The sequence below is a fragment of the Leuresthes tenuis genome, unplaced genomic scaffold (genome assembly GCF_036924035.1).
Source record: "Leuresthes tenuis unplaced genomic scaffold, fLeuTen1.0.hap1 SCAF_24, whole genome shotgun sequence".
Taxonomy (NCBI): domain Eukaryota; kingdom Metazoa; phylum Chordata; class Actinopteri; order Atheriniformes; family Atherinopsidae; genus Leuresthes; species Leuresthes tenuis.
The window spans coordinates 10,098,311-10,125,293 of NW_027325378.1; the positions used below are offsets into that span (position 1 = coordinate 10,098,311).

A 26,983-nucleotide genomic window follows, 5' to 3' on the forward strand; every position below is an offset into this window, starting at 1 on the left:
CTGCATATTTTTCCAAAATATGCAAATATCCAATCAATGACATCACACAGTTAATGTTACTTTCGCTGACAAATATAACTAAATGTGCTGATTTAAAATCCCACCTCTGCCTGGTTCGATTATTTTTTTGTGGTATGCAGATCTGCATAATGGACACGTCGGTCTGCTATCTGTTGTGAAGGCTTCAAAGGCTTCTAAGCAGGGCTGGTGGAAAAGGTGGGAACAGGACAGAAGTACAGTGTGTCTAACTTGTTGATGGTTCAATCTGGCAGACTCTGTTGGGGGGCACAGTGCAGTCAGACAGATGGGGCAGTCCCAGACGCCTCTCTTGACAACCTGTTGAAGTTTAAAGAAAACAATATTAGTTCTTTAATTCAGTGCTTTGCGTTCTTTTTAGATACAGTTCTACAAGTTTGTGAGTATATTAGTTTGTTAAGGAAAATGAGCATGATCAGAAGATTTATGCATGACTTTAACAGCCCTGATGATTAGGAGGTAATAATACGGATTTCCCACAAATAAAGTGAGGGCTATTTCATTATAAAGAAGCCTGAAACTACCTGTCAGCGCTACCTGACAGGCTCGATTTCACACAAGGTGTTAATATGTTTATCAGTGATCCTTACAGAAATAAAGCGGCACGTGCACAGCTCCACTAAAGATTAACTAAAGGCAGCTTCCTCTATTTAGTGCCCTGCTGTTAAATGTTTTTATAATGAGCTGCACTCCACTTTATAGAGTTTGCACCCTTGAAAAAAGGTGCAAGGTATGTGCTGAAAGCACATTCACCATTTGATACTTCATGTCAAGGCTGAGCCACTCCTGTCTTGTGCTCAACCTTTTCACACCAGATATATAAAAAAAAAAAGACATCTTCTTTGCACACACCCAACCCCCTTGATGGAAAACGGCACTGTCTGCAAAGAAAGCCAACAATGGAGCCGTATGGAACAGCAAATCTTAATGTCTTTTCAGCTTCTCCGTAGCTGAAAAGCATGTCGTGCATTATCAGACTTAGTCATGTTTTTTAGTAAACAAAGGATTATTAGCCTCACGTATCATTCACATTCACTCAGTTAAGTGAATGATCACGACTGGAGAGATGTGTGCCTTCTATATAGCAGCTGTGATGCTGTTGTCCCATTGCAAGCATTAACATGTCAAGAGGAAGGAGAGGCTGGAGGAAGAATCAGACTAGGATTAGATGTTTTTATGAGGCCTTGTGTCTCGTTTCAGACCTGGCTCTTTATTTGGTCCCAGTCATTCTCCCGAGGTTCAAAGACGCCCTTTCTTTCCAGCTGCTGGAACACTCGTCTGCTTGATGACAGTGAGCGGTCGATATCACTCAGAAAAGCCTCCGTGTCGGTGTGACAGTATCGGACAAAGCTGTCATTCAACTCCTGCAACTAATTAGAAAAACCATTTTAGTGGCACAAAGGATGTGAATGTTTCATTCAGTAACACAATGGATTCGTGTTTTCAGCGAAGACTAATTGTGTGTGTATTGTAATGGCTGAGGCATGCTGACAGGGTGCAGTTGTTTAAGAGCCAGATCAATACAGTCACATTTCCCACTAACATGGAGAATTAATGGAAACCAGTTAAAAAAAAAAAGAAACATGGAAACACACTCATCACTGACACCTTTTCTGCTTTAAACAGTCACACATACATGTTCTCTCTTCTTTCTTACACAAACCATTCTCCAAGATAACTGCTGCTGAGGTGACTTCGATTTACAGACTTATTTCTGGAGCAGGAATGTAACCAGGCCCACACCTGGGCAGTGCTCTGGTGCTTCTCACCTCGACACGACATAGATCCCATGAAGGCTTTTCTTTTTTGTTGCTGCCTCTGAAGCCAGTTCCTTTGGGAATATGGGCATTTTAGTAACCTAGTGTGAGTTTAAATTTCACATGTAGGGTATTTTGTGGACTGATTACAGCACTTTTGACCTAGCGTGTTTCAATTTAACTACTTTTACATCAATAAATAAGATTCAGTATTTCCCCACCACAATGTTTCCTGACAATATGATCATTTGAAACAGTACTTCATCAGTCCATCAGGATTCAATCAATTCCATCCATTTTCTATACCAGCTTTATCCAATTCAGGGTTGCGGGGGTGCTGGAGCCTATCCCAGCTGTCATTGGGCGAGAGGCTTGGTACACCCTGGAAAGGTCGCCAGTCCATTAGAGACAAACAAGACGAACAACCATGTATGTTCACAATGATTCCAACGGCCAATTAAGAATCACCCGTTAACCTGACATACATGTTTTTGGATGGTTGGAGGAAGCCAGAATGTCTCTTTTTGGTGATTATATATTTTGTTATATTTTCAAAAAGTCAAACTTTATATAAAAAAGTACCCACTAAACAAAGCATATCATTAATGACTTCACACCATGAGATGTGGCTGGAACTTCTGAAAGCCTTGTGCAAACTAATATTTGTTCATTACAGAACATCATATATGTGTAGCAGCAAATGTCTAATAAATATCCTCATTAAATTCCAAAGTAAATAATTGTCTGCACTACAGGGTGAAAATAATAAATCAGTCTGCGGGATCAATAACTCCAAATCTGTACAATATTTAGTTCACCTTAACATAGCACTGAATATTAATCAACTAAATGTTCAAACTATGTTGCACAACATTTCGGAAAATAATAATTATTTGTATTTACATTAATTTGTAACTAAGAGTGGCCTCAGCTCCTGCTTGCACACATGTACATGCTTTCTCTGACACACACACACACACACACACAAAACAAACCCTCTTCCTTAGCCAGTCACAGAGACATCAGAATTGCTTTACAGCCAGGCTTTTATCACTAATTAAACAACTGTTAACTATTCAGATGGAGGGTTTTATGTGCCTGGCTGACTTTTCCACAGTCAGGGCAAACAGTACAGCCTCAGGTGAACTTTGCCTTGTTCCACAGTAGATCTAGATGAGAGAAGACGCAGAGGTGGGGGTGGGAGGTGGATGCAGAGGCGTTATCTCATGGCAATCCATCTGGATGTCAGTACTGTCTCTCTTAATATGTTGACTCAGGGTCGGACCTCAGAAACAGAGCAAAAATTGAAAGCTGGGCATCAAGATAACCTGATAAGAATTCTGAAATGATCTAAGATTTGTATGTTTTTTCCCCAGGGAACACCTGTGGCTTTATGTTACAAAGATGCTTTATTGCCTTCTACTATCATGGGGAACACTGAAAGAATAGGTTTCTCTGTCTCATACAGGTTCCAGCATAGCACTAACACGCCTGTTTGCATTACAGTCAGCTAAGCAAATAAGTCTTCCCCTTGAAAATCACGTCAATCAGACCTGTCAGCGCTGTGTTGCACAGCTCTTGAAGATCATCCTCGCTGTGACAAAAGATATGAGACAATCTCATGACCACCCACAACCACTGAATCACACAACTTGAATGTAAAGCAGCTGACACAGTCTATGACTCCCTCCAGAGAATGGGAACCTGGACATGGCCTAACGCGTTAGATCAAAGTTAATTGGCTCAGTAAATGCTGTGTCTTTGTTTATGTGACAGGTGAAGGAACGGTTTATGAGCAAGATATTGGAGACTGAAAGGGGGAAGGGTAGGACACTCTGACCCTTGCTACATATTGTAAGTCTGGCCCTCATGCATATGTCAATTTGCTTAATCAGCCCCTCTGAAGCAAACGAGCACTCTGCATGATTGCAACACTTCACACAGAATTAACTGGCCTCTGCTCTTCACGTGACATTGGACATACATGTGCTAGAGCTATATCCTTTATAATGCAGGGTAAAAGGGTGAATTTTTTAAAGAAATTAATCTCCATCTATGATAAAGCAGGTGTTTGGTCAAGAGAATTGTTGACCAGTGCAGTCTTTGGTCATTAAAGGCCTCAGCTAGGGGAGGTTCACTAGGTGGCAATGTTCCCTTTTCCTCTGAGCCACCGTGAAAACACCGCGGCTCAAGTCAAACAGCCCTATGCACTGGCTACTTATGAGACAAATGGTCATATGTATGTAAATAATTCATTGCAAGATGAACACCTCTAGGAGAGAACAAATCCTGAAATGACAACATGCATTAACTATCCAAACACTTCAGCCAACTTCTTCACCTCTTCACCCCCTTTCATCCTGTGCACACCAGACACTCTTAGATGGATGAAGAAAAATCAGAGCCAGACATGCACAGCAGACATAGTCCTGTTGTGTTGACCGGAATCCCCAGACTGTTTAAACTAAAACACAAAACTTTGTCCACTAATGTGGACAAACAGTGTACAATTCACAAAGCATCAAAGGTGCTTTAACGGTGAGAGCAGGTGAGGGTCTGTGTGAGTGTGTGAATGTTAGCTCTGGGGTCAGTGAGTCCCTGAAACCCATGTCTAAACCCTCAAGATGTGGTGTTGATCTTGGTTATTATTTGACCAACGAAACCCTCGAAGAGTATCAGAGTTAAATGTGGGGATATCAAAGGACACTTGAGGAATACATGTGCCCTGTGGTGTGATTTTATGAATGTTTATGTGACGATCCACAAATGCCTGATGTGATCACCTCAGAGGTTAATACCAAACTTACCCTCTCCTCAAAGAAACTGCGTCTCAGCTTATTGTCTTTTGGGCACTTGGTTTTCTTGACATTTCTGTACCATTTACGAGCAACATAGCCACGCCAGTACGCCTGAATCCTGGTTACACACACAAAAAGAAAAAGAAATGGAAAAAAAGCAATAAAACAATATCACGTCAAAAACAAGAACATTTTGCTAAAAACTGCAAAATTCAGACTGGTGATCCGCTAATCATTCTTTTCATCGGAGACACTTTGGGATTCTCTTTTTTATATCCATTAAGGATGCTGTCTTATTGTCAGTTAACCATGCCTATGTCAGTTCTACAAACTGTTTTTCTTTAATCACAAAACATTTCCAGCGGTTAGTTGTTATATTCTAACTTATAAAATGAAAGAAATTAGCATAGATGCTAAATAAAAATTCCTCTCACACAACCCTAATTCCAATAAAGTTGGATCTCTTGAATTTGTAACACGTCTCAAAATAGTAGGAACAGGGCCATGTTTCCCTCTGTGTAGCATCACCTCTTCTTTTAACAACAGTCTGTAAACATCTGAAAAATGAAGAGACTTGGGGAGAAGAATGTTGTCCCATTCTTGTCTGATATGGGATTCTAGCTGCGAAACATCTCTGGGTTTTCTTTGTCGTATTTTGTCTTTTATTATGGACCATTTTTTCCCATTGGTAAAGGATCCGGACTGCAAGCAAGCCAGTCCAGCAACTGGAATCTACTACTCTACTCCAAAGCCATGTAATGGATGCAATATGTGGTTTAGCATTGTCTTTCTCAAATATTTCTCTGAAACAGACGTAGTCTGGATGGGAACACTCTAAAACCTGATACAGGTTGCTCTAAAACCTGTATCAGCACTGATGGAGCTTCCATATATGCAAGTTACCAGTTCCCAGTTCCAAAGACTCTAATGAACTCTCACAACAGCAGAGATGCAGAACAAGGCGGGTGATCTCTCCCAGAGGACACGGCATCCATGATTTCCAAAAACAAATTAAAGTTTTATACAATTTTTTATTTTTTTTTCTGACTACAAAGCAGTTTTCCACTTTGTCTCAGTCCATTTAAAATGAGCTTTCGCTCAGAGAAGATTGCAGTGTTTTATGGAACATGTTCACATATTGCTTCTTCTTTGCATGACAGAGTTTTAACCTGCATCTGTGGATGGCACGATGAACTGTGTTGAAATACAAAGATTTCTGGTCGTGTTCCTGTGCCAATGCAGGGATTTCCATGAATGACGGAATCATGCCTATTTTTTAATGCTGCGCCATGCTAGGGCCTTAAGAAGGTGTGCATCCAATATTAATTTCTGTCCGTGTCAGTTGCACAGAGATGTCTTCTCAGAAACTTTACTGTAGATGATGACATATTCAAAGTCTCAATTATTCTGAAATTGTTCCACATTTTAAAGACAGTTATTTGCAAATGGCTGAACCTCTGCTTATCTTTACTTCAGAGAGATTCTGCCTCTCTAAGGTGCTCTTTTTATACTCTATCAAGTTACTGACCTGTTGTCAATTAACTTAATTAGTTGCAATATGTTCCTCTAGCTGTTTCTTTTCAGTACCACTTACTTTTCCAGCCTTTGGTTGCCCTTATCCCAGCTTTTCTGAGACGTGTTGAACTCATATCTTTAATGAAATTTTTCACTTACAAAATTTGATGTTTTCTATGCTCTATTTTATAATGAAATATTGGTTTGTGAGATTTTCAAATCATTGCATTGTGTTTTTTGTTTAAAAGTTTACCTTTTACACAGTGTATCAATTTTCTGCCAAACATGCTTGTAAATTATTTGTGCAGATGAGAATACCTTTAATTTATAAAGCAAAACCAGAGTTTCTTGTAATAAAACATGCTACATGAATAAACCTTTCCTTAGTTTTTACACTTTTAGTACTTCTTCTTAAAAGGTCCTTGATTGTGCAATCTGACAATCTTTTACACTTAAACATTGCTACTATGCTAAAAATAACAGAAATACTGGCTTACATCACACATACATTATGCATTATCTTGTGTAATGAACAGTTCTTATGGTAGTTTGTATCACTGTGGATAAGAATGTCTAATTTATTAATTCATGAAAACATATTTCTGGCTGATCGTGTTTACCTAATAGCACACTTATGTCTGAAAAGGCGAGATCCATCATAGATCACCCGTGTTTCATACTGGTCCCTTCTGCACATTGGGCAGCTCTTCCTCCCAGAAAACCGCTCAAAGGCCTGCAGACACGCTCTGTGGAAAACGTGAGAGCAAGACAGCAACACCTAAAAGGACAGTCAGTCAATGTGTAGTAAATCAAGAAGTAGCAATGTAAATTAATCTTGGACTTTAGATTTCACCATACCTCCTTCCCTGACCGACACATGCAAAAACCGAGACATGCTCAACATGTATGGGATTTTAAGCGTTTGTTCGGAAAAGTTTAAATACGGTTCACAGTCTGTGCACACAAAGTGTGCATATGTGAGCTTTAAGGCTAAATCTGTGTGTATTCATGGACATATGTGAATGTCTGGATCTGCCTTTCAGTTCTATTTGCCTAAAGGATAGAAGGAGTCAGCATGACCCCCAGTGGGCCAACTGGGACCTGGACTATTGCCTCCTTCTACCTGTGAGAGGGGCTCTTATCGTCTAAAAGGAGAACCAAAGCTATGGGGCTTGGCACACAAACCAGTTTACTCAGACCTCTGAGGGCAAGGGGGAGGCATATTGATTTCCCATTGTTTTGGGCCTGACCAACGCACTCCATCACCGCTGAAAGGGCCCCCTGGAGTGTACAATTTCCAGGACCTCGACAAACCATTAAAATACATTGGAGGGGGAGAGATTTCACATCTCTCCATGCTTTAAGGCAACAGGGTGCAGTTCAGATCAGACATACAATATAGAAATGAAATGGAACATGAACAAAAGCAACCTTTTCTATTTCAATCCTAGCCTATTACAAATAAATTCTGGTTGGTATTAAAGTCTAGACAGAAAAGCGAACATTTCAGTCCAAACAACTGATTCACAACAACTGCTGCTGTAAGCATTTTTAACCGTGATATTAATGTGATACAAGATTATCACACAATGACACTGTCACAATATGAATGCTTGCAGAAAAAGGCGAAATCAACAAAGATTCCCTCTTGTCACTTTCCCTTGTTAGCAGGCTCTAATTAACTTTTTTCACCCCTGAGTCAAACTAATATTTACTCATGCATCTATGGCAACTGTGCTTTGTGAGGCCGCCCATTCTAGTCCCACATTCTTGAGGAGATTGGCATCTTAAAAGGGGATCGGAAAGGTGTAAAAGACTGAATGACCCTCACAGTAACACACTGATTGCTACATCATCACGTCACAGTTGAGTTCCAAGGCAGTATGGGTAAATTTGTACAGTTGTCTACACAGATTAGAACATACAGGAACTGCAGGGGAGAGGGTGGCTAAGGAGAGGTGGGGGTGCTTTGTGTTCGTGTCCATGTGTGTACGGGAACAGAGGTTTCCTTGAGGACAGACACAGAACAATGAAAACGTGTAAGAAAGAAACTGCCTAACAGAGAAAGAGTAGCTACTGTGTTGGGGGAATACCTGAGGCTGAAGATGGAACTCCTCCCTGCATATTGCACATGGCTGTGCTGATTCCTCCTGCAATTCAGACCTCGCCTTGACCTGGGTCCATTCATCCTCTGTCAACCTTTTTCCAGGGGAAGCCACCAAACCCAGTTTCTGAGCTAGAAGAATTTAGAACGATACTAGTTATACACGTATTAGTCTAATAAAAAAGTCAATCCAAAATCTCAACTGTTTGAGCTACCTAATGTCAAAGGAGGTGACGCCGGGTCAAGTACATATTCTCTCTCCTCTTGCCCGTCTGGTCTTTGTCGACCCTTCACTTTTTCTCTTGCTCTGGGATCTACGGAGGTTTTTCTGATGCATCTCAGTAAGGGGTCTGACAGTGAAAAATCTGGATGAAGCAGGCTCCGTATGATGTGGTCTTGAAAGGCAGCGGAGGTGATCACCAAGTTGTTGCTTGCTTTTGCATTCAGGTTCTGTAAAATATGTTCACCATGGCAGTGTTAAATCATACCAAAAAAAAAAATAAAATCAACTTAAACTATAACTTGGGCAAAACAATAAATGCAGTTCATTCAATATATATATATATATATATATATATATATATAAGGGCAAACAAATAAAGATAAATTCATGCAGCATTTCATGTACCAAAGACATTTTTTACAACAAAGAACAAAGTCTTTCTTTCCAAAAGAATGGAAAGTCTGACCTCATTTTACACATGAGTTGAATAGTATGTGTGTTACATTTCTCAGCAAATTTTACCGTCAAGTGCTCAGATGGCACAGGTGTTTGCTAACTAATTAAATTATCGGGAGTTAACAAAGAAACTGGGCAATTTAATTCTGTCCTACAATAACTTCAACTCGACATTTCATAACGTCTGACAAAATGTAAAGCCAAAAAGCTCAGATAATAGTAACAATAAAAATTCAATTAAAAACATGGGCTAAAGGAGCTCCAAACCTTCCGCTTTTCCATCGTACCAAGTGTTTGAGTGGTTACCAGGTTACCAGTCGCCGCCCATCGCGTCAGCGCCACTACGTCTCATCGATCCTTCTGATTGGCTGAGCTGAAACCTTCTCCTGATCTTATTGGCTATTGTTTATAATGCAAAACAGTATGATTTTAATTGTGTGATATGTTTTACATAAAAACAGTACAATGTGCCCTTTTTTTCTACATCATTCATTTTCCTGTAAAGAGTTTTAAGGCCTATGAATTATTTAATATCATTAATTTCTAGTTTTGAAGTTCCAAGCTAGTACATTACTCAAGTCTACATCTTGTAAAAATTTTGTAACTATTTTAATGTCTATCTTGAACATTTATATTGAGTTGAACGGTTTTTGGATTAAGAAGTATAGTAAACACAAAGCTTTAGAGAAACAAAGAAAACACAACAGGCAACACAACGAAACTGAATTCACAACAACAAAGCAAACAAAAACACACAACAAAGTTCCAAAATGCTTCAACAGCAACATAAAATTTCTCTAAAGAGTACATTCCAGAAAACTTCAGTTTCCCCCCCTAACATTTCAGAAGACAACTAAACAGAAGATCCAACAATTCTCCAAAAACAAGAAGAAAACAGGTTCAGTCCCATTTTGCAACACATGTTTTCAAATTCTTGTGTTTTCCGAAAAGACAGTTATGTGTTCTGTTTTGTCTTAGAGTTTCCTCAAATTTCCATTTTTTGTGAAACAATGCTGTGTTTTGTGAAACATTATCGGGGGTTTTAGCTTTGTGGTGTTTAGAGAAATACTGTGGCATCTCAGTGGAGGTGGTGGTGTTCTGTTGTCATGTCTTTGATTGTTTGTTAAGAGAAATAATCTGATTATGTATAACAATGCCGAGGAGCACAGTTGGTTGCAGCACAAATATGCTTAATTCTGAATATGTTTTGCTAATTCACTGTTGGCATTGGAAATTTGATATTTTTGCATTGTACTGTTATTGTTTCTGCTCAAAGTAAAAGCTACTTTCTGCAGTCAGCCTCACACGTTTTCTGAGTTGATCCTCTTCTCTCAGCATGCAAACACCATTCTGCTCTTTGAAAACTATGGGTCTCAATCTCACTAATGATTATTTTATTGTCAGAGAGTTGTCAGTGATCGGTTGGAACCTGACTAAAGAGGGTTAGTCTGTGTGTCTAGGTGACTCATCGACCTGTCGTCAGAGTAGGTGCTGAACAAAGCTAAGCTGCTCATACCTGTGCTGTGAGCTAAGGGATCCCTCCCAGGTCACCCTTACATGGAAAACCATACACACAAACACACAGTACAAACTGTCTCAATTGTAAGCCTGATGAAAAGTTTTCTTTATTTCTCACATTCAGGGTGGTGGAGCGGGGGTGTGACTTTTAAAATGCTTTGGAGCCTTGATTGACTTTGATGTGCTCAGTCAGAATCAGTGAAAACAGATAGCCGAGTAGAGGGCTAACGGTGAGGCCTGTCAATCCAGGGAGTCCTCTAAGAAAACAAAGTGAAGACCTGGCTCTGGGAGAGGAGGAAACCCCTGAGCTTCTCAAGAGGCTGCCACATTCTTGAGATTAAGACTAGAAAAACCTAGACCACTGCTGTTAATGCCCCAGACAAAAGAATGGAACAATTTATTAGTTAAGAATTCAAGCTCAGAGCTCAATCAAAGGCCTGTCGTCCACATTGCCAGACCTGAAGCCTTGGTTTGTTGTTTTAAGTAAATAATCATGCTTAAAAGATACGGGAAAGATGGGGCTCAAACCCCCCAGAAAGCCTGCATTCTTCCAACTGTCATCAGAATGGATTTTAGTGTGGGCTTTTATTTTCAGCAGGGACACTGTTTGTCTTTTTCTCTATGAATACCATTTTAAAGAGCTTTCTATTTAACTTTCTTCCCGCTGGACCTCTTCACCCTATCTTTGGTATTTTTGGAAAGACAGCTAACCTTGACATGCAAAGAGCTGATGACTTAACCAAAGTGCTTAAAAAAAAGTTTGCAAATTTGCACTGAAAAGAGGCTAAAAAAAATCAAGATTACCTGTCCATGCTCATGCATATAATTGAATACTGAGCACCTGAAAAGATAAACTTGTGAAATTAGTATGGTGCTGATCAATATTTGAAAGAATAAACATCTAAACATGTGAGAAAATGCATCACATTTTCACAATATCAAGTTGGTAATACTCATAAAATTGGTCTGTGTTCATACATCATATACTCTGATATACTACATTGTTGTCAAATGAATAATTGCTATGAGATATAGATGAGAAAGGGCAGCCCATAATGGTTAATTAACAATTATGTCAGCCAGTGAGATGACCAGGAGGCCAATCACTTTGATAGAAGACAGTGGAGGGGGACAGAAATCAAATTATTTTATGACTTGACCTATAATGCTTCCCTAACATGACTTTAATCACTTCATGGGGCATAGGAGTCCCCCATGGCCGTCTGGGAGTGCACCAGTCAGGAGTGGGAGACAGCAGGGCTTTACTATTTGCTGTTATGTCCTGCGTCATTGCTGAGTAAGTAAGCTATAAAAGAACACAGCCATCATTACAGCCGTTTGGTTGCTTTTCAGAGAGATGGAGCTCCTAATGATTAGACATGTCCTTTGTAAATGAAATACAAATCACCCCAGGCTTTTGGTTTTACTTCATTTACTAAGTGCTACATTACCTCATACTTTGGACCTAACAATGGATTTCCAATAAATCTCTGGGTAGTTGAAATGATGAAGGGGCTCACATATCACTTGATGTGCCAGTTCTTATTAGCACTTGAGAAGTTATTGATCGGAGATTTTGATTAATGTCTGCTGGTGGCATTCAGAGGCCCATTGAGGCCCCCCTGTGCAACTGGCTGCAACTTCTCTCAATTACCTGCAGTTTGTGCTGACTGCCAGCCTGAGCTCTGGCAAAACGACAGCCACTGCAGTGCCCCAATGCCAGGAATAATAGCAATTTGCCCTCTCTTTCCAGATTCTTCTCCATTATTTAGACATAAATATAGTGAAAGTAGGGGAAGGCAATAGAGGGTTTGCTTACTGTATAAAGTTTACTGTGGGGGTCACAACCAGAGTGTAGCAAAAAGTGTTGGCTAATTAACAGCTTACAATGACAAAGTTGGCAGATTTTTGTTAAAATAGCATATAGACAAAATTAAGACTCTGATTTCTTTCAGCTGCTATCAACTTCTTATTTCTGCTGTTTTTGCAGGTTAACATTAAGCTATTATTAGTTTCATTTTAGGACCATGTAAAAGGATATTTCAAGTTTTAAAGTTATTAGAATTAAAACTTTTCCGTTTAAAAAAAAAAGAAAAACCCAACAGAATAGACTTCATTTTGTAGCATTGACTGATAGCCTAACTGCTAATATTAGCATTCTAATTACCTAAGACTAGATCATACCCTCATGTAATACCACTTGTACGTCCACTGGGTCAATGTATCTCATCTGCACTTAGCACAACATGAGAGAGGAAGAATGATGTTCTTGTGAATCAGGTTGAAGGTCGCTTGTTTTTTGCAAGCAACCATTGGAGAGTAAGATGGCTGTTAGATAAGCCGGTCAGAGAGGGCATCCAGTCACTCACAAATTATAACGTTTGGTCAGAGCTTCTTGGTGTCAGTTTTCAATGCACCAGCTCTTAGTTTCAATTGTCAGTGTGAAAGGTCTACCCCGATGGACTTGAGTAGAAGACCCTCAGTATCTAGAATAGATTTCATGAGACCATAAGCAAATGTTCTCTGCTGTTGATGTAACCGTTCTGGGACCTGTCACCATTGTTACCTGGAAAAAAAGAGGAGAAGCTTGTTTGTCATGGAAAGAAGAGTTGTCTAATTCGTGGTTAATGTAGTGTATTTTGCCTGAACCTATATTAACAGTGGTCTTTGTGTATGTCTGGAACTTGTACGCACAGTCCATACTGTTGAACTCTGTTGGATTCTTTCAATGTCCTTTTTTCAGCCATTGGGTTGCGTCTTGGGCTGATGTAACTCACTCTGCATGGCTGTTCAGCACAAATGAGTCCACAAGAAGGGAGGCACCAGTGATAACAGGAGGGAAATGGCCTCATGTCAGACATTATGTGATATCTTCATCCCTCTAAAACAAGCAACACTTTCACAACAGTGTTGCCATATAGAAAGAAGAAATAGATAATGATAATAACTCAGCCTCTGTATGATATTACCAGAAAACACGAAGCACATGCAGTTGAATTGATGTCAACAGCAAATCAATAGGATCTTCTGGTTTTCTTATATACGTAAGTATTAGTGTTACCTTCCTGTCTTCTTGCACAGCCGTAGATTGCATGTCCTGGCTGGCAGTTGGAAGCCATCTGTAGAACAATAATGGACATCTTAAATCCAGTCATGTGCCTCAAACTTAGAGCTTGTTCCACCACCTCGTCTGCAAGTACAGTTTTTTTTTAGGTGGCAACAAATTCTCACTGGCCAAGATAATGGTATAGCTGAGCATCCTTGGCATTGAAAACGTTGCTTACAACTTCCTATCACTCTATTAACTCCATGACGTGATGCCAAGGCCTGGAGACCTGGAAACCTTGGCAAAACGACATCCTGCAGATATTGGACACAAATCATGCAGGTTAGTTATTTCTGTGATGTAGCAGTGTCTGGCAGTGTTCTCTTTACTGATTTAAGAACCCTTTTCATCACATTTTATCAGTTTAAAATGTATGATGAAACTGGCTTCAGTATCTCAAGGCCATTCCGCAGATTTACCAGACCAATTTCCGCACCTCAAACATCCGCATTACTTTCTATATACACAACATGTCCCAGTAATAATGTGTGCATCTTCACCAGTTGATAATCTATGTAGAAATCCTGAACATTGAAAAACAGCACTCTTCTTGTTTTGTAGCGGCATTATAATGCAGGATATTTTCACTGTGTACACTTCTCTTTGAATGTTACAGAAAGAAATGGTTTCATGGTGAAGAATAGAACATCCACTATACCAGGTTGTATAGAGTTCCCCAAATCCAATAGCAACAAGGAGTCACGAGATTATTATTTAGGGAGTAAATGGCCAACAATATTGATATACAATAGACGTAGGATATCACTACAATATGTCAATAAATAATTCAAATAAAACAATTTTATCATACAAGCAATTTAACTGCAGGGCACAAGGGTGGTGATGATTTTTAGGAATCACAGGCAAAAGAGCTGAGGAATGACCCCCCCCAAAAAACGTTTAAGTTTTCATTACTTTTGGCTGAGTTCAACATGTAGAGCAAATTTCAATGTAATGCACATCAGCAGGAACCAGTCATTTCTGGCATGGTTGCACGGCCATCTTTCTCCATAATGGACAATAATTGAGCAGAATCCATCTCTATAGCTAGAAATAGACCACCATAATGGCCATAAATTGTGCCCTGTTAAAGCACTGAAAATCCAATCACACCCGTTGCGCGTGAGATGCATTGCAACGTCTGTGCTTTCCCTTTTGTCCTTACATTTTGACTCCATGCTGATTGCATACAATGCACACCCGTTGAGTCAAATCACACCTTTTAAGTACAGAGTGCAATCAATTTATCTTTGTGGAGCATTAGAGGCACAATGTATGTCAGTACTTCTGCAGAAAAGGTTTTTGATTTAGACTTGCCATTTGTCTTAAGTAATATCCAGCACCATTGATGCATTTTGATGATATAACATCAACACATTTACATGTACACTCCTTGAACTGGAAACACAGCACAGTGTTACTCACAGCTGTGGAAAATTTGAGATCTATTCATCAACCTGCTCAAAGAGGAGAAACTGTAAACATAATTAACTTATTTCATTTTCTTTTTTGAAAGAGCACCTGAATTAAATAAGCAGGGCTGCTGGAGACTTTCTTCCAAATGCTGCCATAAATCAGCAGCAGCAGCTATTTCATCTGATTGAGCTGGTGCACAGAGCCTGAAGTTTGCCTGTGCTGTAGGGAATGTGTTTGTGGTGAGTCTCATAAATGCCAAGTTCTTTGGGCAATAAGAATAAATATCACAACCTCTCTCTAGATTTACCACATAATTGGGGACTTTCCCCGTCTACACAAGACCCTGCTGTCTCCTCCCCCTACCCTACATCCATATTAAGGTGAAGAGGGGTAGGCAAATTGTGGGAAAAAAAACATATTTAGCCTGTCAGTACTTACAAGATGATTAAAATAAAAAACAAACTATTAGAGATAGAAGAAGCTTGTTCCAAACTACTCTTGGTATTCTACAAAATGTGATGATTTTACAGCAACTTAGCTCTAAGTATATTCACAATGGAAATCTGGAAAATTAAAGACATCGATTTGCATAATTAAAAGAGCAAAGATTTTGAGTCTGATTTACTGATTTTATTGCTTCATAATACATAAAGAGCATTGAGATGCTGTTTTCACTTTTTATTGTTCTGTTGACTCCTTGATGAGGATTCGATTTAATCGAAAATGCTTGGCACAGCTCTTGTCTCAGCAATTACTTTAACAAAGTACCATATTATGATACGAACATGCCACCTGTAAAACATTGTTCCTTGAAAATATATATATATCTATATAAATGTGCCTGGTATCACCTGGTAAACATACACATACATGCTTTGCATACAGGCTAACCTGACCACACTGGTTAAAAAGGGAAATATAACTTTGTTCATACTGATGGACAAAATTAGGCTTTTTTGTTTTGTTCCTCAGAGTAATGTATTTCAGAGGAAGGATTCTTTGGTCTGCATTACATTTGTCCATTTCAGGGGTAGAGGCTTGTCACCTGGTAAGCCAAAAAAGAGGAAATTTGTAACATGGAACAGCCATTGTTAAAAGGATCCATTTTAAGGCAAGGTGTTTCTATAACCCTAATAAGTAGTTTTTAAAACTTAACCCAGCTGTATACTAAACCTATCATAAATAATGAATATGTATGATAGTAAACCTAAAAACCTGAAGTAAACCGCAGCTGAAAACAAAAGGAAAATGTTAAAGGAATCAAAGTATACTGGGTGGTGTGCTTTAATGTGACAGTGTGCTTTTAACAAAATGTCTTAATTGTCTAAAGTAACAAAAATGTCGTCATATCTTGGTCTCAAACTGGTGTCCCATGGTTAAAAAAGCGCTTCCCCATCCCCCGCGCTCCACATCCCCTGCTCCTCCCTCCTTAACAGGACTTTGTGGCTTTTTAAATGAAAAACTGGAAAGTGACATTTGCTCTGATGGGGAAACATTCATATGAGTCATATTTTAGGGAGTAACGAGCATCTTATCTGGTTGTTTAGTTCTAAGATGTGCAATGCCTCCTGTCACGTGTAAAAGATGATAATTCAGAGGAAGCCCTAATGAGGTGTATTAAAGTGTATCAACAAACGGCCTGCAAGGTCAAATGGATGTGAGGACCTGTTGATAGAGAGGCTCATCAGGAATTCTTTTCAAGCAGGTATGATTATTCTTTCTTAACGTCAGCGAGCATGGGCCATGTTTACTCTCTGGAAGACTGATCATGTGATCAGTCATGTGAGGGACACGTTTGCCGGGTCAGAACTGGCATTTTTACAATTTTCTGAATCAGCTTGTAAAAAATAAAAACAAAAGGTTGTCATCTGTCCTGATGACAGCTCTTTTTGAAAAAAAAACATAAACCACCTCCATCATGCTTAAGAAAAAGAAAAAATAAATCTTTTAGCAAAGTCTTCTGAATATAGACATTTTTCATCTGCATTTTCCCATAAACTGACAGGCAGGTACTGCCGGAAATATGACTTATGGGACATTTCTTGTGTTTCTAATAACCTCATTATCAAGCAAACGTTGTAACTGTTTTCAAAAGGTGCTATACAAATTGCACAAATAATGTTTTTCATCAACATTATCATTATCATCAGTTTAATAAAGCTTCTAATACCTCTTTCACCACTGTCCAGCACATTAAGATGATTAGTAAAGCCAGAGATTAAGCTGAAATCTAATTTTTGAAATTAATTACATCCACTTTATGTCACCAGATGAGAAGAGAGAACTCATATGGCTTCATGTGGGACTTTTGTTTTTCAGCGTCATTACACTTCAGTCTTATGTATTTCATCTAGACTGTTTTCCACATTCAAACACCCATATTGAAAGAAAACTTTCAAAGATTTGTCTTTTGTTGAGGGTCATCTCTCCCTCCAAGAACAGTACTACGTAGAAAACAATACCAAACATTTTGATCATTAAAAGCTTAGCCAATCATGAACAAAAGATCAAGTCTGTACAGTCTGAAACATGTAGCCTTACCACTCAGAGAACAACTCATTCACAACTGTATCATTCATATAGCCAAAAGCATGTTGAGATTCTGCCAAACAGGCCCAGTCTGTTGATTTCTTGTTGTAATTTTAATGTGTGATGAAAGCTGAAAGAGCAGTATTTTTTTTGCATATCTCTCAGTGTGCCAAAGATAGGTGCAGCCGCAGATGTTTTTGTTTCCATTATCTGTCTGATCGAGTGTAGTCCTTCGATTACCTGATAAATGTTTATTTACGACTCTCAGCTTTAATGGCGCCATTTGAAAGAGAGTATGAAATGACAGAATGGTAACAACATGAACCCCATACTGAAAATAACTTTACTTCTCATCGTGATTTGCATCTGCTGATGAGAAGTTGCATAAACAATAAATTTATCTTACAAGATTGTGATGTAAATGTAAATTTGATGTTTTGCTGATGTAATTTGACTACAATTTCCCTGCCTCATTCAGGTGTCGAGAGTGTAGAGCTTATCAGTGGGTGTCAGATGAGAAAAGTTGAATATATGAAATTTAAAGTATACGATGAAACAACTATAAACACGGAAAACAAAACAAAATCGGAGGGATTTGCATCTACCGTTCCAAGTAAGATAAGCTAAAATAAAGCCCCTATCCCCTACTAGCAGAATCCATTTTTGCCAGAGCAGTTCTGACGTTGATTTACGTAAGCTTTCTCAGGCGCAACTGATGGTAAAGTAGTCTCCTGACCTGTGTCAGTCATGCTCATCACAGCACCAGGTAACATTTTTTTGCAGGGATTGCATTGTTTGACTCACACATGAGGGGACACAATGGGAGGATACAGTGGGAAAAGTGACAAACTACTGGCTGTTTGACTGCTCAGTCCTCACTGCCAAAGTAAACAGGCGAACTTCTCATCTTTTCACACCTCTGCGATCTCCTGACAGAAAGTTACATGGAAGTAAATGAAGAAGGAGCACATCAGACACTACAGACAATAGTTTGGCCTGCTTACAGGTAGCAAAGGTGTTTTGATAGCATGCATAGCCTCAGAGTAGCTATGTCAGTTATGTGACGTTTCTTGGAATAAAGAAGAGCCTCAGAAGATTGTACTGGCTGCTAGTTTTTTTTTTTTTTTAAAGGTGAAAAAGCAAGAATATATCTTGCTGAAAGAGAGTCGGAAGATCAAGGCTATTGAGGCGCAGTGCTGACTTGTTTACATTCCTACATGATGTCCCACTCAAAATATCTCATTTGACACCACAAATCAATTTTGAGAGAGATGAAGTGGAGAAAAAAAACTTGTGAAATTCAAACATTTCTCTGATGTATATTCCAAATAGCTTAATCTTTTGTTACGGTCAGTAACACTACGTCAGTCAAAATGAGAAGGCTTTTTGTTTATTTTCACCTCAACATATGTCACATATTTGTGCTGGAAAAAAAGCCGCCACACCTGCCTCCTGGGAACCCAAGATGTCATACAAGCAGCACAATACCTGGTCATCAGAAACTGACAACCTTTGAACTGTCAGTACTCAAAATGACAGCATCCACTGAGACTAAACATGACGTGTCAGGCTAAACAAGCTGGCGTGTAAGCAGACGTTTCAGGTCGTGCAACATTATAACCACAGACAACAACCTTTATCAAGCAGCTCCCTGACCATACAGAGATTTACTCACCTGTACACATACACACCCCCTACAGTATACACTCACATCTTACCCACACAGCAGTGACTTCAAAAGGAACAAGGAGATAAAACAAAATGAATTGCAGACACATCAAGCCTCTCATGCCCTTTAAAGCTTAATTATACCTGTTGGCGTGATGAGAGACACATCACAGAACCTAGTGATTAATAAACAAACGGTGCATCCCATAAAGAGCCTGACAAGTCCCTGCTCATCGCCCCTCACACTCACAGTCTGGAGTGATCATATCAAAGTGTATCAAACAGGAATGAAGTCAGCCCAGCCTTGGCTTAACCCCGTCTTCCCTGTCCTGCTCTCCTAGTTGTATTTCCCCGTCTTTTCCCTGCATCTGTCTGTTCTCGGGCTGGTGAGAGCGTCACCCAGACACGTGCTTCAGAGCACCAGTCTCAGTCTGAGCTTTCATCTTTCACTGCCGAGTCCAGATCACTCGACTGGGGCTTTGTACCCGCCGACATGGTAAGTGTCACATTTGCTGGGGTTTTGTAAACAGACACACCTTTTGAGAAAGATGATGTGAGCGAGATGAAGTTACCAACTGCTGCAGCCCTTCGAATGTTGCTGAAGCAGGGTGCTGAGGGTGTATTAGATTGCCTCGTTTTGAAAGGAGATACACATCGAGGGAGATTCAAAGTTGCAGCAAACAGTGAGTAGCGGTTAAAAGCTGTAAAGGCATGGCTGTTCCAACCATTTAGTCAAATCATTTGAGAAGACGAAACTGATCATGAAAGAACTTGTCCTCATTTTAATGTTGGAGCTTTTCAGAACTGAAAACAATGCGCCTCATAGTTTTCAGTAAGATCTGCTCTAATACTCAGCTGTGCACATTTGACCTGGAAACAACAGGTAAATCCAGAGAATAGCTGGATTACCATACTATAACAATGTCAACATCAACACCACATGAAGGCTTCTAATTAAAACTGAATGTAAACTTCACAGTGACACTGATGATCAGTAACTTAAACACAAACAGAATGAGGGCGTTACCCCCCGACTCTTTGTTATTTTGTCAGACTTTTGGTATTTCTAAAGCCCCTTTCCAGTCACTGTGTTATGACGCTGTTGGCAATGCATACTTCTTGCTTTAAGCTGCTTTAACCAAACAAATGTGATTTAGCCTAATCATTTCACTCAGACAAGTTGGTATTGTTTGGGGTGTTTTTCTCATGGCCATTTTGCTTCCTCTGCATCCACTTCCTTAAGGTAAATGTCAGTCCTGAAACAGGAAATTGTACATTTGGTGTCTTCAGCAGACAGGACAGGACAGCACAAACACATAAAGCATGACTGGTAAAATTGTGTACAATTTATGGGAAAGTTGCAAAACGTAATATTTATATAACAACACTGGCTTAGATGACTTGTGTAATGGCAGAGGTATGAAAGGGGTAGTGAGGAAAACCACAGATGACTATCCCCAAACTCTGCAGTTTCCAAAATCACAACAAAGCAAAGCAATCTGGTCTCTTTTGGCTGATTGTTTCGATTTTATGGCTGGCAACATTATTGTTTTGTTTTTGTGACTAAGCTCTCAATGATCCCATCCCTAACCACAGCAGGAAGTTTTTTTCCTTGACAAAAATCTGATAAATCCACTAGAAGGACAAATCAAAGATTTTAGACAACCACTGCATGTTGCAATGGAGGAGCAGAATCTCAGTCTTTAACTAATTCAGCCAAAATTGAAAGCGACACCTAAACTGGATTCCGTCAAGTTGCATATAAAGAAGATTATTTCTAACTGTCTCGCATCTTCTTCCTCTCCTTATGGGACAATTTTTAGCCAAAGAACGTGGTTTATTCAGTGGCAGTGAAGCTGGAAATGTTCTGTCCTCATAATTCATGGAGGGGACTTACATAAATGACAGAGGTTATGAGGCACACAAGTGGCTAGTCTCTCTGGTAAGGAAACCATTACAGTGCATTTTGCTTCTGTATAAGGTTTCAAACATTGTATATAGCAGCTTTAACCTTCTTGCTCAGCACAAAATAGTTAGCACCTAGCAGGTGAAGATAGAGAGAACTTGAGCAAGGACTGGAGTAAACTTTTCATCCTTAAGGGCCGTCATCATAGCTGCATAGCCATAGACTGCATGAGAGATCTACTGTCCAAAAAGAACCTGATATGCCTATAAGTGCAAAACCATTTACGTCTGCTAGATGTAAAACACTCATAGTACCCCATAGACTTCCATTCAAAGAGCACCTACTTCTCAAGTCTGTACAAGTCAACATATTTTTTCACACTCAAATTTCAGCAAAAACTGGGTAGATTCGCTTCTTCCCATCAATGTGCTGATGGTTCTTCTGAAAATGATTCAGTAGTTTTACTCTTCAAAAAAGACTCTCTTCTTAGCTTACCAACTTACGTCTGTGTGTTTGTATTATAGTGTATTGAGTTTGGATTAATTGGAATAATTGCATTAAAATAGAGCTAGTTTTAATTGGAAGTACGACTTCTGTTGTTAAGTGGCGCTATATAAATGAACTGAAGTGAAAATATCAAGTTTGTTACCAATTCAGACATTTCTCACATTTGAAATAAAAAGACAACTAAAGCCCAACTACTCCTTAGGACACCAAGGAAGATGCCCTTCAGGGTTGAGAACTAAGAAAACAGATAAACTCTACACTTCTCTGTGTTTCAGAATAAAAGGGAAACTGTTTCATGGTAAGTTTAACACTAGGCAAGGCAAGGCAAGTTTATTTGTACAGCACAATTCCACAACAAAGTGATTCAAAGTGCTTCACAGAGACAATAAAACAGTAGATATAAAAAGCACGATTTAAAAATTAAATAAAAAAGAAAGAAATAAGAACAATAGATGAAATCAGAAAAATAAAGATAAGATTGGCCAAAAATGTAATAAAAATATATATACGAAAGATAAAATCAGTAGTTAAAATATGATTACGTCAAGCTTTTTTGGAGCTTTATTCAAATGCAGCTGAAAATAGATGTGTCTTCAATCTGGACTTAAATTCACTGAGTGTTTCAGCTGATCTGAGGCTTTCTGGGAGTTTGTTCCAGACATGTGGAGCATAGAAGCTGAATGCAGCTTCTCCATGTCTGGTTCGGACTCTGGGAACTGATTAATAAAAACAGATCCAGATGACCCGAGGGGTCTGGGGTCAGGAGGTCACTGATGTATTTTGGTCCTCGACCATTCAGAGCTTTATAGACCAGCATCAGAACTTTAAAGTCTATCCTCTGATGGACAGGCAGCCAGTTTAAAGACTTCAGAGCTGGACTGATGTGGTCCACTTTTTTGGTCTTAGTGAGGACTCGAGCAGCTGAGTTCTGAATGAGCTGCAGTTGTCTAACTGACTTTTTAGGTAGACCTGTAAAGATGCTATTACAATAATCTACAATAATCAGTTACAATAACCAATGCAATAATCTGTTACATTAAACACTAAGGAATAACTGTTTGATAGTCAGTGTGGTTAGTGACCTTTAAGCACCCTAAGCTATTTTTAAATGCATCAAAGCTTTTGTGAAAACTGAAAAAGTAAACAGCAAATCCTTTGCAGATCATACACTTTTCAGGCCCTCGGAGTTATTAGGCACTCTGAATTCTGTTAGGTGTCACACGACAGACACTGTCATAACTGCTGTCTATTAGAAGAGGCTGTGTGTTGTACAGCAGGGGACTGCTGATAGACTTGGACCAAATCAAAGAGCTGACAGAGACTCTAGAAGCGTGGTGTAATATAAATGATAATGCCTTACCATTGATTTAACTAATGATGAGTGCTTTGAGTGCAACAATAGTAATTTTGTCATAAAGCTGTCAGCAGTTTATCAATCTGCTAAGGGTTTTCCTCCTTCAATGTAAGATTTATTAAATGTTCATTGAGGCTTGTTCAGGCCTGCTCAAGCCTGCTATACAAAGTAAGTTTAAATTTTTCACAGGGACTTTGATGTTCCTATTTGTCACACTCTCCATTATTTTTTCGTACAAGCTACTTACTTGATAGAATTAAGTTACATAATTGTACTTTTTTCCCCCACATTTGAACCTCATGACACAGTTCATAGTGCTTCTATATGTGATGACGTATTTTGTAGCTTGAGTTCAGATGATTTGTCTGAGCTCCTCAGGCAATGTCTCTTGAAGCCGAGACTTGCTCAGGAGATGCCTAAAGGACTTCCAAGGCCTGCTGGTACATCTGCCAACAATAGGAATTTCCCCATTTCACAAAACTTCAACACAAAGAGAAACTATCACTTCAGATTTTGCCTCATTATTTTCTTTTTTGGAGGGTTCACACCACTGAAGTTTTTGATAACCTTGAACACTGAACATAAAGCATTGAACATTTAGGGAATTGCCTCTTATAGGGTAATTATTACAAATAAACCAAAGACTACATTTTTTTCCTTCTTCTTCTTCTTATACATTGTGATATATACGTTCATTTGCTGAAATTTAGCTAAGACTTACTGTATGGTGGATGGTAGCCAAAGTTGTATGAATGCTATGTAGTTAGCTTCCAGCACTTTCTGTTTACAAATTAAAATGCTATACAATATCTTGTTTGTTTTATCTGTATTGGTGTAAAAACAACACGTAACAGTTGTAACTTGGTTTACTTCTCGGCTTGGAGTTGTAACTTCCCAAAGTCTTGGCAGTTTCACAGAGGCTGGCAACAACACTTGATTTCCTTCAGCAGCTGCAAACAATTGAACAAATAATTCTAATTAGAGACCTATAAAGGTGCTTTAGAGGTTGCGTTTAATCTTTGTATAAGCCAAAGCTACTTATATTCATGATTTATCCAATGCTAAGCTAACAAAAGAGCAAAAAACTTTGCATATAAACTGACCATATTCTATGGCATTGTCACCTGGCCATGGCCATGTCACCTTCTGGACTGTGGAGTCTTGAATTCAGTATTTTGGCCACTGCCAAAGTGACTTCCCAATTACAAAATAGCCCTGCCCAAAAGTGGAACCTGATAAATGATCTGTTTCATTCTAAATTTACCAAACAGACGTCATGCAGTACTGAACATAACCTTTGGCCATAAAAAAAACATATAATCAGTTGCTTCTTACCGGTACTTTGAAAGAATTAAGTTTTGCGGCACTTCTACTTTGGCTTGTTATGTCCATCTTCAGTATACAGTTTATGAAAGAGTACACCAGTGAGTCATGGTAACTTGGACTGGCATGGTATGAAGTTGACTGGGATCATAGGAGTTGTTGTCTCAGATGAAAAGCAGATACTACTCAAGTAGAAACAATGCTCATGGATGAGGTCATTCATTAACATTTAAATCCATGTTATCTTTAATTAAGTCTGCCATTTCATAATAATAAAACAGCCTCAAGTAATGTCAGGATGCTATATGCTAGTTTACCATTAGATGAGTAAACTACCTTTACAGCTACTGTTGCTGATGTTACTGGGGGAATTTAGCTGTGGGATATCCCATTGCTGTTATATGTAGTCAAAACAATCATATTAAAAGCATTCTATAACTATGTGGGGTGCTGGTCGTCTTCATGATACTGTACACCTTAGCTTAGGAGGCAAGAATGAGCCACTCGTCAATATCATAGTTAGCTAAATTGATACTGAAGTGTCATATCAGGAAATCCGGCTTTTACTGGATCATGATGTAGCAAAATTTGAAAAAAGGCTGTGAGGCAGAAAAAAGGCTGTAACTAAGTATAATTATATGACTATACAACATTATAGCCAACAAAATTAGCTGCAGATGAGATTAGATGCAGACGCTGAGTAAAACTCTAGATCTCCTGGGCTTTCCGAGCATTTAGGAAAATGTAGGTACACAAGTCAGCGAAATATATGACACTGGTCTCATTGTTTTAAGACATATCAGTAGAGAAATCTTTTATGTTATGCAGCAGGCTACCTTTAATCAATTTAATTGCTTGTACTCAACTACGTCAATCTTAACTGCTGATGAGACATTAACATGATGCAATATCATAATGAAAATACAAAAATCCAACTAAAAGTATATTTAAGATATAACTAATATTTATAATGATGTGTGAAATTATTGTTTTTGCTGTCAAAGCTTTCTCCTGATGCTCTTACTGTGCCCCTTTGAAGTCAAATATTAAAGTGCTGTTTAATGTGGTCGTGTGCTTCATATATTGCCTTCCAACTGTAGTCAGCTCCTCTTAAACACATAGCAAGGGCTGTAATTTTTACAAGTTAAGGCAAAATGCACTCTAAATACAGTATCATAGTTTCAAATGAGTGGGAAGACCATCTCATTTTGTATACATCAACACTTGATATTCAGTCAGCCATCCTTTCTCACATGGAATGGCATGGTGTTATTAAAATGTATAATCATAGATTTTGTGAATGAAACGACTCCATGAAATGGCAGGTATGAAACATTCACTTAGAGTATTTTACACCTGGCAAGCGTCCAGATGGAAATTTGTCATTTTAGAGGAATGAGAGCATGGTTGAATATGAATATAGACTTACTTTGCTATGGAGCAAAGAAAACAGATGCACACCGATAAACACGCTGACATGAAACTAGTGGAAATCCTGCTCTGCAATTTGGGACAGACACAGTATGTTTTGGTTAATTTTTCATGGTGATATATCGTAATAATACCATACGTGGTTGAAAAGGGCAAAAAGGAAATGTCGAGACATGCACACAAACTGTATATCTTTTGTATTTTGTTGAACATTTTCTGATGGTTGATTAGTCTTTTATTTTCACCTCTTTCATGTATTTTTCTATAAATAACTTTGTGTCATATTCATTTCTTAAAGTGTATAAATGTCCCAGTTTTGACAGGAACTTTCTCAAAATAACCTTTTATTGTGAGAAAATGTCCCGCTTTCATGTATTTCAAGCCTTTATCAGCTGAGAAAATGTCTTAAACTCTGAAGCATCAAAGCAGCTCTTCAATCTAAACTCTTTCTATTGCTTATTAGATTTTTGTCTGAAGGTCTCGTCAGACGAGCAGATGATGAATAGAAGGAATGCTGCTGGTCGTTGAGCGCAGACCACCACCAGCTCTCCTCCAACTATATGAAGCGCTGTTGTCTTATGAGAACAGGATAGCTCTTGAGACGCTTGCCTTTCACTCCTGAGATGGTGCGTAAACAGTGCAGGGGCCGACAGATGGGCCTCAGCAAACTGGTCCCGTTGACCTCTCAACCCCAATGTCCAGCACTCCTCTCATCTATATAAGAAAATGCAGAGGAATTCCAAGGAGATTATCATCCTTTATGTTCCTTGGTTTGCTGTCCATTGCAGGTGATGGATATACAGAATACATCAGCACATGCAAGGCTCATTCCCAGGATCTCGGTGGAGAAAGAACGCTATGCCCTGCTAATGTAATCCCATTACATAAAAATTGCAAGCATAAGTACAAAATTATGTAACTAAATGTTTGCTTAGGTGTGACTAGTGCGAAAAAGTAGATTTGGATTTTAGCTGACTTTCACATGTGAAGTGATGTTTTCCAGATACCCACCCTATCTTACAACAAAGCAGTGTCTAAACAAAAGGTGTGACTTCACTTAATCGTGCAAACCAACCCCTTTTGTAATACTATGACAGAATGAAGCTTAGTTTCGATGCAAATTCAGCTTACAGTTGTACAGCGACTGTTTACCTGTTCACATGATGTGCATAGAGAGAGCAGTAATGAGAGAGTCGTCTGTCTGAGTGAGGGATTTGAGCTTGCATGGTGAGACAGAGGAAAGAGGAGACTAGCAATTTGGAAAATTATCACTTCAGATTGCCTGCAGCAATGCTTGTGTATATTCTTGTTCTTATTTTCATTTTATTTCCAGGTA

At 38.9% G+C, this 26,983-nt stretch overlaps 1 protein-coding gene across 1 annotated transcript; it reads right to left on the minus strand.

The window, feature by feature from the left end:
- Positions 1-78: 78 nt before the first annotated feature.
- On the minus strand, positions 79-11,219 carry rnf32 (ring finger protein 32). The gene is made up of 8 exons (XM_072379075.1): positions 11,212-11,219; positions 10,204-10,271; positions 8,426-8,650; positions 8,200-8,342; positions 6,727-6,884; positions 4,601-4,709; positions 1,239-1,406; positions 79-336 (listed from the first exon to the last, which is right to left on the minus strand). The coding sequence occupies exons 1-8, from the start codon at positions 11,217-11,219 to the stop codon at positions 79-81; spliced, it is 1,137 nt and encodes a 378-aa protein (XP_072235176.1).
- Positions 11,220-26,983: the final 15,764 nt, after the last annotated feature.